The following is a 12,003-nucleotide window of genomic DNA, read 5'->3' as shown; positions in this document are numbered from 1 at the left end:
CTTTTCTGTACCTGATATATATTAATGACCTAGACCTTGGTGTACAGGGCACAATTTCAATATTTGTGGATGATACAAAATTTGGGAGCATTGTGAGCTGTGAGGAGGATAGTGTAGAAGTGCAAAAGGACATAGACAACTTGGTGAAATGGGCGGACAAGTGGCAGATGAAGTTCAATGTGAAGAAATGTGGTGATTCATTTTGGTAAGAAAAACGTGGAAAGCCAATTTAAAATAAAGGGTACAACTCTAAAGTGGGTGCAGGAGCAGTGGGTCCTGAGTGTATATGTGCATAAGTCACTGAAGGTGGCGCGACAGATTGAGAGAGTGGTCAATAAAGCATTCAGTTATCGAGGCTTTATTAAGAGGGGCAAAGAGTACAAGAGCAAGGAGGTTATGTTGAACTTATGTAAGACACTAATTTAGCCTCAGCTAGAGTATTGTGTCCAGTTCTGGGCACCGCACTTCAGGAAAGATGTGAGGGCATCGGAGAGAGTACAGAAAAGGTTCACGAGAATGGTTCCAGGGATGAGGAACTTCAGTTATGAAGATAGAATGGAGAAGTTGGGAATGTCCTCCTTGGAGAAGAGGAGAAGGCTGAGTGCAGATTTGATAGAAGTATTCAAAATCAGGGGAGTTCTGGACAGAGTAGATAGGGAGAAATTTCCCACTCGTGAAAGGATCAAGAACGAGAGGGCACAGTTTTAAAGTAAGTGGCAAAAGTGACATGAGGAAAAACCAACCCAACAAGTGGTTAAGGTCTGGAATGCACTGCCTGAGAGTGTGGTGGAGGCAGGTTCAATCAAGGCATAGGGGAGGCAGTGGCGTAGTGGTATTGTCACTGGACTAGTAACACAGAGACCCAGGGTATTGCTCTGGGGACATGGGGTCAAATCCCACCACAGCAGAAGGTGGAATTTGAATTCAATTAATAAATCTGGAATTAAAAAGCCAGTCTAATGATGGCCATGAAACCATTGTCGATTGTTGTAAAAACCCATCTGGTTCACTAATGTCCTTCAGGGAAGGAAATCTGCTGTCCTTACCTGGTCTGGCCTACATGTGACTCCAGACCCACAGCAATGTGGTTGACTCTTACATGCCCTCTGAAATGGCCTAGCAAGCCACTCAGTTGTATCTAACCGCTACAAAGTAAATAAAAAGGAATGAAACCGGACGGACCACCCAGCATCGACCTAGGCACCGGAAACGACAACGGCAAACCCAGCCCTGTCGACCCTGCAAAGTCCTCCTTACTAACATCTGGGGGGCTTGTGCCAAAGTTGGGAGAGCTGTCCCACAGACTAGTCAAGCAACAGTCTGACATTGTCATACTCACGGAATCATACCTGACAGATAATGTCCCAGACGCTGCCATCACCATCCCCGGGTATGTCCTGTCCCACCGGCAGGACAGACCCACCAGAGGTGGCGGCACAGTGGTATACAGTAGGGAGGGAGTTGCCCTGGGAGTCCTCAACATTGACTCTGGACCCCATGAAGTCTCATGGCATCAGATCAAACATGGACAAGGAAACCTCTTGCTGATTACCACCTACCACCCTCCCTCAGCTGATGAGTCAGTACTCCTCCATGTTGAACAGCACTTGGAGGAAACATTGAGGGATGGTGAGGGCACAGAATGTACTCTGGGTGGGGGACTTCAATGTCCATCACCAAGAGTGGCTTGGTAGCACCAGTACTGACTGAGCTGGCCGAGTCCTAAAGGACATATCTGCTAGACTGGGTATGCGGCAGGTGGTGAGGGAACCAACAAGAGGGGAAAACATACTTGACCTCGTCCTCACCAATCTGCCTGCTGCAGATGTATCTGTCCATGACAGTATTAGTAGGAGTGACCACCGCACAGTCCTTGTGGAGACAAAGTGTGCCTTCACATTGAGGATACTCTCCATTGTGTTGTGTGGCACTATCACCGTGCTAAATGGGATAGATTTCGAACAGATCTAGCAGTTCAAAACTGGGCATCCATGAGGTGCTGTGGCCCATCAGCAGCAGCAGAATTGTACTCAACCACAATCTGTAACCTCATGGCCTGGCATATCCCCCACTCTAACATTACCAACAAGCCAGGAGACCAACCCTGGTTCAATGAAGAGTGCAGGACGGCATGCAGGAGCAGCACCAGGCATACCTCAAAATGAGGTGTCAACCTGGTGAAGCTACAACCCAGGACTATCTGTGTGCCAAACTGCATAAGCAGCATGCGATAGACAGAGCTAAGCGATCCCATAACCAATGGATCAGATCTAAGCTCTGCAGTCCTGTCACATCCAGCCATGAATGGTGGTGGAGAATTAAACAACTAACTGCAGGAGGTGGCTCCACAAATATCCCCATCCTCAATGATGGGGGAGCCCAGCACATCAGTGCGAAAGATAAGGCTGAAGCATTTGCAACAATCTTCAGCCAGAAGTGCCGAGTTGATGATCCATCTTGGCCTCCTCCTGAAGTCCCCAGCATCACAGATGTCAGACTTCAGCCAATTCGATTCACTTCGCATGATATCAAGAAACGACTGAAGACACTGGATACTGCAAAGGCTATGGGCCCTGACAATATTCCGGCAATAGTACTGAAGACCTGTGCTCCAGAACTTGCCGCGCCCCTAGCCAAGCTGTTCCAGTACCCGGCAATGTGGAAAATTGCCCAGGTATGTCCTGTACACAAAAAGCAGGACAAGTCCAAACCGGCCAATTACTGCCCCTTCAGCCGACTCTCAATCATCAGTAAAGTGATGGAAGGTGTCATCAACAGTTCCATCAAGTGGCACTTGCTTAGCAATAACCTGCTCAGTGACGTTCAGCTTGGGTTCCGCCAGGGCCACTCAACCCCTGACCTCATTACAGCCTTCGTTTAAACATGGACAAAAGAGCTGAACTCAAGAGGTGAGGTGAGAGTGACTGCCCTTGACATCAAGGCAGCATTTGACCGAGTATGGCATCAAGGAGCCCTAGCAAAACAGAGGTCAATGGGAATCAGGGGGAAAACCCTCCGCTGGCTGGAGTCATGCCTCGCGCAAAGGAAGATGGTTGTGGTTATTGGAGGTCAATCATCTGAGCTCCAGGACATCACTGCAGGAGTTCCTCAGGGTAGTGTCCTAGGCCCAACTATCTTCAGCTGCTTCATCAATGACCTTCCTTCAATCAAAAGGTCAGAAGTGGGGATGTTCGCTGATGATTGCACAATGTTCAGCACCATTCGTGACTCCTCAGATACATGAAGACCTGGACAATATCCAGGCTTGGGCTGATAAGTAGCAAGTAACATTTGCGCCACACAAGTGCCAGGCAATGACCATCTCTAACAAGAGAGACTCTAACCATCTCCCCTTGACATTCAATGGCATTACCATCGCTGAATCCCCCACTATCAACATCCTAGGGGCTATCATTGACCAGAAACTGAACTAGAGTAGCTATATAAATACCGTGGCTACAAGAGCAGGTCAGAGGCTAGGAATCCTGAGGCGAGTAACTCACCTCCTGATTCCCCAAAGCCTGTCCACCATCTACAAGGCACAAGTCAGGAGTCTGATGGAACACTCTCCACTTGCCTGGATGGGTGCAACTGCAACAACACTCAAGAAGCTCGACACCTTCCAGGAAAAAGCAGCCCGCTTGATTGGCACCCAATCCTCAAACATTCACTCCCATCACCACCGAGGCACAGTGGCAGCAGTGTGTACCATCGACAAGATGCACAGCAGCAATGCGCCAAGACTCCTTCGACAGCACCTTCCAAACCCGCGACCTCTACCTACTGGAAGGACAAGGGCAGCAAATGCATGGGAACACCACCACCTGCAAGTTCCCCTCCAAGTGACACACCATCCTGACTTGGAACTATATCGCTGTTCCTTCACTGTCGCTGGGTCAAAATTCTGGAACTCCCTTCCTAACAGCTCTGTGGGTGTACCTACCCTACATGGACTGCAATGGTTCAAGAAGGCAGCTCATCACCACCTTCTCAAGGGCAATTAGGGATGGGCAATAAATGCTGGCCTGGCCAGCGACGCTCACATCCCATGAATGAATTAAAAAAAAAATTCAAAAGGGAATTAGACGGTTACCGGTAAAGGAAGAATATGCAGGGTTCCGGCGAGAAGACTGGGGAATGGCACTAGGTGAACTGCTCATTTGGAGAGCTGGTGCGGATACAATGGGCCGAACGCGTTCTGCGTTATAACATTCTGTGAGATTGATAATCTCAATCCCATTCCTTATAGACATAGGTCTGCAACAAAATACGAGTTGAGACTTAGTCAGTATCCTTACCCATAAAGACCTTAAGGATACAAGTCATGGTGAATGAGAACATTTACTCTGGTGCAGTAAGAGATGCTGTTTTCTGGCTGGGCTAAGACACTTTTTGGAGTAAGATAAAGGGGCTTTTGCTCTGTCTCTGGCCTGTGTTATACCTGACTGAGAGTGCTTGATGCTGTCACTGAGTGACTGAGATGGAAAAATGTTTGATTCCTCAGTACTAACCTCCTCACCCTTACCCAGTCAGAGGAATTTTCCAAAAATATCTTATTAGAAATCATCAGCCAGCTTTATGAAGGATGTACCATTGAATGAAATTTAATTTGCATATGTTAGATTTGTCAGAATTTCTATTTGGCTTCCATTACAGATTTTGTAAGAGCACACAGCACACTACATGAATGAATATGCCCCAATCTGCTTGTAGAGTTGATCTTGCAAACTGGGCTGCATGGCTATCACCTTCCAGTCCTTGAGCATCAGAGGCAGAAAAGTGTCAAAAGCGGCATATATATATACCACTATAAAATACTATAGCTTTTGCTCTGACTTTGTTTCTTTGTGGTTCTAATCATCATTTGTTCTTCTGAAAGTGATATATTACTGCAGTGCACTATTTCCTGTTGGTCAGCTACATAGAGCTGTGGCCGTGTTCTTGTTAGCACTGTGTATAAAACCTTCAAATAACATTTTGAAAAAGGGAGGCTGTAGTCTTATGTATTAAAGGACACTAATGGCAAATTCAGAAGCCAATAATGCACAAATGTAAACAAGTGATGATATTTTCAAGGAAGCAATCTCAAAATGTGTGACCTTGACCATTCTGTCATATCCCTGAATTACAAGAACTGTTGATAATGTTCCAGAAATGTCAGTCTCTGCACAGTAAGTTGCTACTTATGCATGTCAAGAGTAATACCGCAGCTTAACCTAGTTTTAGAGGACTTGTGTACATGACTTTTGAAGTAATTACTTAAATTTACAGTGTTTGTTCTCACCAGCACTGCTCAGACTGTGAAGAAAAGAAACCAGCCCTCAATTTCTGTTCAGACTGCAGTAAGTGGCTGTGCAGTACATGCTCAGAAGAACATGCACGTGGGAAAGATACAAAGCATCATAAGTTGTCCACCCCAGAACATACTGCAGGTAAGGTATCACACAGCTCTTGAGTACTGCAGAAATCCATCGGTCCTGCAAAAAAGTTTTAGTACAGGAAATAACCAATCACTTTGAGGATGTGATATAGCAGTTACTTTACCTGCATCATTTTTAAACTTAAGACTATGTTCCACAGGAATTGGCAAGTTCAATTCACTAAATTGGTGGTCTTGTCAGCAAAACTACCCAAATGGCTAGGATGGAAAGCGAGAATATTGCATTAGTACAGAAAGGGTGCTACTGTTGAGATTTAGGTTAAGCTTTGCAGTGGAAACAATGTAGTCCAGACTGCACCTTACCTGAGTGCTTTGTGCTGATACTGGGTATCAGAACTTGCAAATTATTGTTACGACTGGGTGAGGAAGGGGGCTCAGGCTCCCCTCTGGCCCCTTTCCTGGTTTGGCCGTAACAGGATTTAACTTTTTAAAACACGGTGTTTTAGCTTAACCCCTCAGTGAGTCCTTACTCACTGCGTGCTAATTGTAATTGTAAATGAACCAATCAGACAGGCTTTCTTAGGTTTAAATAAAAAAGATGTAAGTTTATTAACCTTATCACTCTAACTCAGTTAAAATTACTAAAATACGCGATGCAACCACCCTAGCATGCATACGTGATAAATACACGCACAAATAGATAAAGAGGGGGAAAAAGAATAAAGGGGGACGTTGTTGGAGTAGTAAATGGAATTCAGTTACTGTCTTTAGTTTTGCTGTAAAGTCCTTGATTGGAGTTGAAGTCTTGCAGTTCTTGCTGGGGCGCAGTGCACACTATCAAACTTGTTTCTCTGGTACCAGAAGGCTGAAGAGGTCCTCTGTCTTGAGACTTATGCTGCTTCCATGGGTCCCTGGGACTTTTCTTGAGAGAGAGAGAGAGAGACAGAGAGAGAGGGCCCTTCCTTCTCTTTGGCTTTCAAATTACAGTCTGCCCCAAACCATTTTGTGAGGCAGAATTCAACAGTTCCCAGTCTGGCCAGCAGGTAAGTCGTGTGATCAGCTTTTTGTTTGAAACAGCATCTTCTGGGGAGGATTGTTGATTCTTTAAGGCTTACTAGACACACTTAATGGGGGGGTGGGTGGGTGAAGTGTGTCTCTTACAAATGGCTCTCAATGTACTTTGATCATCACTATTGACAAAACCCATTTCGCTAATTGAATAAGGGGGCACTCCCATTGTCTCTCTATGCAACTATCTCTCAGAATGCAAATGTGCGGCCATGTTTTAGCTATTCAGCTCTGTGGTCCTTTTAAACAAGTTATGTTCAATGTTGAGTAAAAAATTTAAGTAGTGTTGCATATGACAAAATTAATACGTTTCCATTTGGCAGGTATGGTTTCCATCATGGTATTCATTCCAGTCTTTGTTCTGATTGGCACAAATATCAGCAAAATAAGGAAAGAAAATACCCATTTCACACACCAAGTTCTACTTTTTTTTGCTCATTAAGCAGACCAAAATATAAATAAAAATGTTTGAAATATAGAACATGGTCCAGATGTGAGCGATACTAGCAAGGCTAAATTTGCAGTTGCCCTGAGAAAGTGGTTATGGATTTTGTCCTTGAACTGCTTGTGTGAGTTGTGTTACGACCTACCGCTCCAGTCAAAGCCCCCAATCAAAATTTACGATTCTAATTGTGGTGAGCGCAACGCACTGTGAATTCAATCCCGTCCCTCCACAGGTCACCGAACATATCATTTTAAACTTTCCAAATTAAAGAACGACCCAGCCAAATTGTACCATCTATTAACCCCGTAATGAGGCTAACCAAACCAGGTGTCTTTGAATCAACAAATTAACTGTTTAATTAGAAAAACTAAATTCTTAAACACTACTAACATATAAACAACATTTAAAATAGAAAAAATTAGATTCCTTGCAGATTTACGTTCCTGCCGGATGTGGAACAGTCGAAGATTGCTTGAAGTCCTCATAGCCGTCCGATCGGGGGAAAAAAGGTTCTTCAACAGTAGAACAGTTCGTAGTCTAATTCAGAAGTCGAAGTAGTTGCTCCTTCTCCAGTGATGAATTTCAACAATTAACAACTTGCAAACACTTTTTAATGAATCAATTTGGCTTTAGAATTTTGAGTGATAAAAGATTGTCACAGTCTAACTTCCCTTCCTTCAGTTTAAGTTATCAGAGATCTCTGTTCTGGCTTGACTTTTTAGAATTTTGAGAGAGAATAATAAATAAATACACTAAATTATCTTCCTTCAATTTAAATGGTCTGAGAGTGCTCCTTTCATGTGCTAACACACAGCTGTCTGTTTATTTCCTCATGAGAACAGTCTGTCTCAACTAAAAAGCCAGTTCAAAAGATTTTGCAACATTGTATATCCGGTCCTTGGTCTCTGAATGGCTGTTGACGGGTAACCAGGATGCATTCTTTGAAGCTGTTTGGTTCTCTCTCTCTATGGTTGTATCCAACAGTAACCAAAATGCACTTTCTCTAACTCCTGAGGCTTTCTGGTTCTTAAAGCAGTACGGCTCCTTTTCCAGCCTTAAAGGCACACTGCATTCTTCCCAATAAAAAACTCCAGGATCATAACAGTTGGGAAATTCCAGATATCCATTAGCTGTGTATCACTACTGCATACAGCGGTTGAGAATAAATGATATATCCAAACTGATGGAAATTTCAACATTTGGTTTACATAAGATCAACCTGGATGGTTTAAATTGTGCAGCTATCAATGAATTTGAAAAATATTGTCTGAATTAGTACCAGGTGGTGCAGTGGCTGTCTGTGGTTCTCTTATTGGCTTCCTTTGTGTGTTATGCTAGGCCCCCGCCTGTCAAGAATGAGACACATCAATTTTGTCATGAATATTGATTTTTAACTGTTGTTGGAGCGAGGTAATGACTTGTTAAACAGATCAGCCATGGCTGGAAAAAAACATTTACATACTAACAGACATTGAAGGTGAGTAAGCGTATTCCAGAGCCTGCTAAGGAGGATACAATCCACAAGGGCCAGGACTGGTTAGACCAGCTGGCCACATGACTAATTGGCTATTCCAGGGTTTTTTTTGAATTGGTCACAGAGAGTTTGAACTCAAAGACTGTTTTCTCCTGGACTGAGAAGATCTTTCCTGTCTGCTCCCATCTCTTTCTCACAAGCCTCTGAATCCACTGACGACACATGAACCCCAAGAGAGAAAAGTCTCCTGTAGCGAACAAGGTTTAAGAAGAATACTGGGCCCCAACGAAAGCAACTCTACAGTGAGCTCGAAGAACCATAACAAAAACTCTTTAGATATGGCCTCAAACTTTTCGACTTTATTTTTTCTTCTGCTCTTTTCTGTCTCTATTTGCATGTGTGTATCGCGTATGCATGCTAACGTGGGCGTGTCATGTATCCGTAGGCGTCAGCCGAATTAGAGCTTAAGTTTAATAAATTTCAACTTTTCTTCTTTAAACCTAAGAAAACCAGTTTGTATTGGTTTCTTTGCCTTATAATTGGAAAGCGGTGAACAGAGATTCACCAAGGGGGAGCTAAAAACAATGTTTTAAAAATTAAATCCTGTTACGGTAAGGCTGAGAGGGACTCCTAGACACCTTTCTCACCTGGTCATAACTGTGGTCACTGCATTCCATATTTTCCAATCATGCTACAGGTGTTTTTTTGTGAGATGTTAGACCTGCCCATTTCATCACATCATTTAACCATGTTCTTTGCCTGCACTTTTTATAGAACCCTTAGCTTTTCTGAAGAATAACAAACTCAAGAGCTAATGTACCCACAAAGTGTAATCTTTTACATCATAATATGTATGAATGGATAGAAAATAGGGAAAATGAGTAGGATAATTACTTAATCTTAAAATAAATTAGAAAAAAAAAAGTTAAAATAGGGTATTTAAATAAAATTTAAACGAAGATTACAATAATGAATAGAGAAAATAGTGGAATGAATGGACGATAGGCAAAGTAGGAGCAATATATTATTTAAAATTGATAAATATACTGGTGTGTATGACTAATATAGAAACTCCTGCTAGCTGAATAGCATAATGCCATGCCAATGTTAGAGTTTGTTTCAGCATTAGGTATTTTGAAATGCATAATTTATTTGCTTTGGTGTATCTGTTTCAGATTTATCTTCCTCCCATAGACATTTAAAAAAACTAGGAATGAATTCAAGGCTGTAATCTCTTTTTGTGGTTTGATTTCTGCTTAAATCATTCAAGCCTCTCCTGTGATTTATGATGTCATCAGACCCCATCGATTAGATTTCCGTCTTACAATGACTCCCAGGAATTACACTCTATATAAATCTTTGAACCTGATTAAATGGCTGAATTTTCCATCACAAATGTCATTCATTTCGACATAAACAATTTCAATCTCTTTATTAAATTAAGATTAAACTTGTGATCATATGCATGTATCCATTGTGCCGTCCATGAACCATCTGAGCCTTTCGATTATCAATGCCAGCTTTAATTTTTTTTATATGAAAGTCTAGAGGGGTAGAAATTGCAATGCATCCTGCACAGTTTCAGTGCTTGAAACGAGCACCGAGGAGCCAAATTCAGGAATGCTACATTACGCATCTGAAAAACGCCGGAAGTGCGTGTGACATCAAATTGGTGTGGACACTCAATAGGCATCCCAGGCAGCAACCTTCAACAAATACAGGTCTCATTTGAATATTATAATCTGGATCCTGTACCCAATTCAGGGCCCTTTTCTGAAATTGGTGTCTGTGTAAACCTGAAACATCGCTTCCTTAACTCACCCAGCACATCATGGCGGGAGCAGTCAGAAGCAGCTTTCAAAAGCACTATTAAAAGGAATCTTCAACTACATTAAAGTAAGTGGTTAATTATTTTATGCTGCTGAAGTGCTTCTGGGTCAGGTTTTTAGCAGTCTTGTGGTTATTTAATAGTTTTATGGAGGACGACAACTGTTTCCCTGAATGTACTTATTTAGAATTGTTGAATATGGGCATGCTGCTGGGCTTACCCTTGATGCTCCCAAATGAGTAGCAGGAGCAGCAGTATGGAAGGCAGCAAAGATCTGCATGGGCTTCAAACAGCAAGTAAAGGTGACAAGAGTACAGAAGGCAGGGCCCATAGCCCATAACCACTAAGCAGAGGAGGAGTCTCTACAAACATCCCCATCCTCAATGATTGAGAAGCCCAGCACATTAGTGCAAAACTTCAGCCAATTCAATTCACTTCATGTGATATCAAGAAACGGCTGAATGCCCAGGATACAGCAAAGGCTATGGGCCCTGACAATATCCCGTTGTATAGTACTGAAGACTGGTGCTCCAGAACTAGCTGCACCCCTAGCCAAGCTGTTCCAGTACAGCTAAAACACTGGCATCTATCCGCCAATGTTGAAAATTGTCCAGGTATGTCCTGTCTGCAAAAAGCAGGACAAATCCAATCCAGACAATTACCGCCCCATCAGTCTACTCTTAATCATCAGCAAAGTGATGGAAGGGTTCAGTGCTATCAAGCAGCACTTACTCAGCAATAACCTGCTGGCTAATTCTCAGTTTGGGTTGCTTAATGTAAGCAAAGTAACAGTGATGAAGAAAATAATGGACCTAAAGAGTGAAAGATCCCCAGGACCAGATGGTTTCCATCCCACAGTTTTAAAGGAAGTAGGTGAGAATATTGCACGTGCCCTAACTATAATCTTCTAAAGTTCTCTTGAGTCAGGAACCTTTCCTTTTAAAGTGGAAATTGCACATATCACTCCACTATTTTAGAAAGGTGAGAGAGGGAAATCAGGGAATTATAGAGCAGTTAGCCTAATACCTGTCGTCGAGAAATTACTAGAGTCTATAATTAAAGTTAGGGTGACTAAACACCTTGAGATTTTTCAGCTGATTGGAGAGATCCAGCATGAATTTGTAAAGGGTAACTCATGCCTGATGAATCTAATTGAAATTTTTGATCAGGTGACTAAGCAGTGAACAGGGAAATGTCAATGGTGTTATTTATATGAGCTTCCAGAAGGCATTTAATAAAGTCCCTCATAAGGAACTGCTGCCTAATGTTGCAGCTCATGGAATTGAAGGCAAACTGTTGACCTGGATAGGAAATTGGCTGAGCGGTTGGAGACGGAGAGTAGGGAGAATGGGCAGGTACTTTAATTGGCAGAATGTGACTAGTGGTGTCCTGTAAAGATCTGTGTTGGGTCTTCAACTATTTACCGAATTTATTAATGACTTGGATGATGAGATAGAAAGTCACATATCTAAATTTGTTGAGGGCCCAAAGATAGACGGCTTTGTAAGCAGTGAAGTGTAACATTTCAAAGCGAAATTGATAGATTAAGTAAATGGGCAAAACTGTGGCAAATGGATTTCAATGTCGGCAAATGTGAGGTCATCCATTTTGGACCTAAAAAGGGTCGAAAGTTGGAAACAGTGGCAGTCCAAAGAGACCTTGGGGTACAGGTGCATGGATCATTAAAATGTCATGAACAAGTACCGAAAATAATTGAGAAGGCTAATAGAATGCTGACCTTTATATCTAGAGGACTGGAATACGAGGGGGTAGAAGTCATGCTTTAGTTACAGAGTCCTGGTTAGACC

General features: G+C 42.7%; 2 protein-coding genes across 5 annotated transcripts in view; one reads left to right on the top strand and one right to left on the bottom strand.

Moving 5' to 3' along the window:
* Positions 1-12,003, top strand: part of trim66 (tripartite motif containing 66) — a 249,251-nt gene that overhangs the window by 162,402 nt on the left and 74,846 nt on the right. For all 4 annotated transcript variants that reach the window (XM_068046334.1, XM_068046337.1, XM_068046335.1 and 1 more), the window contains exon 3: positions 5,288-5,432. In XM_068046334.1, coding sequence (XP_067902435.1) covers positions 5,288-5,432 — 145 coding nt within the window. The remainder of the gene's footprint in view (positions 1-5,287; positions 5,433-12,003) is intronic.
* rpl27a (ribosomal protein L27a) overlaps positions 1-12,003 on the bottom strand; it is a 327,304-nt gene that overhangs the window by 253,098 nt on the left and 62,203 nt on the right. The window lies entirely within an intron of this gene.

The sequence above is a fragment of the Heterodontus francisci genome, chromosome 14 (genome assembly GCF_036365525.1).
Source record: "Heterodontus francisci isolate sHetFra1 chromosome 14, sHetFra1.hap1, whole genome shotgun sequence".
NCBI classification, from domain to species: domain Eukaryota; kingdom Metazoa; phylum Chordata; class Chondrichthyes; order Heterodontiformes; family Heterodontidae; genus Heterodontus; species Heterodontus francisci.
Note: the sequence above shows the minus strand (reverse complement) of the source record. Positions and strands in the feature narration are given on the sequence as shown.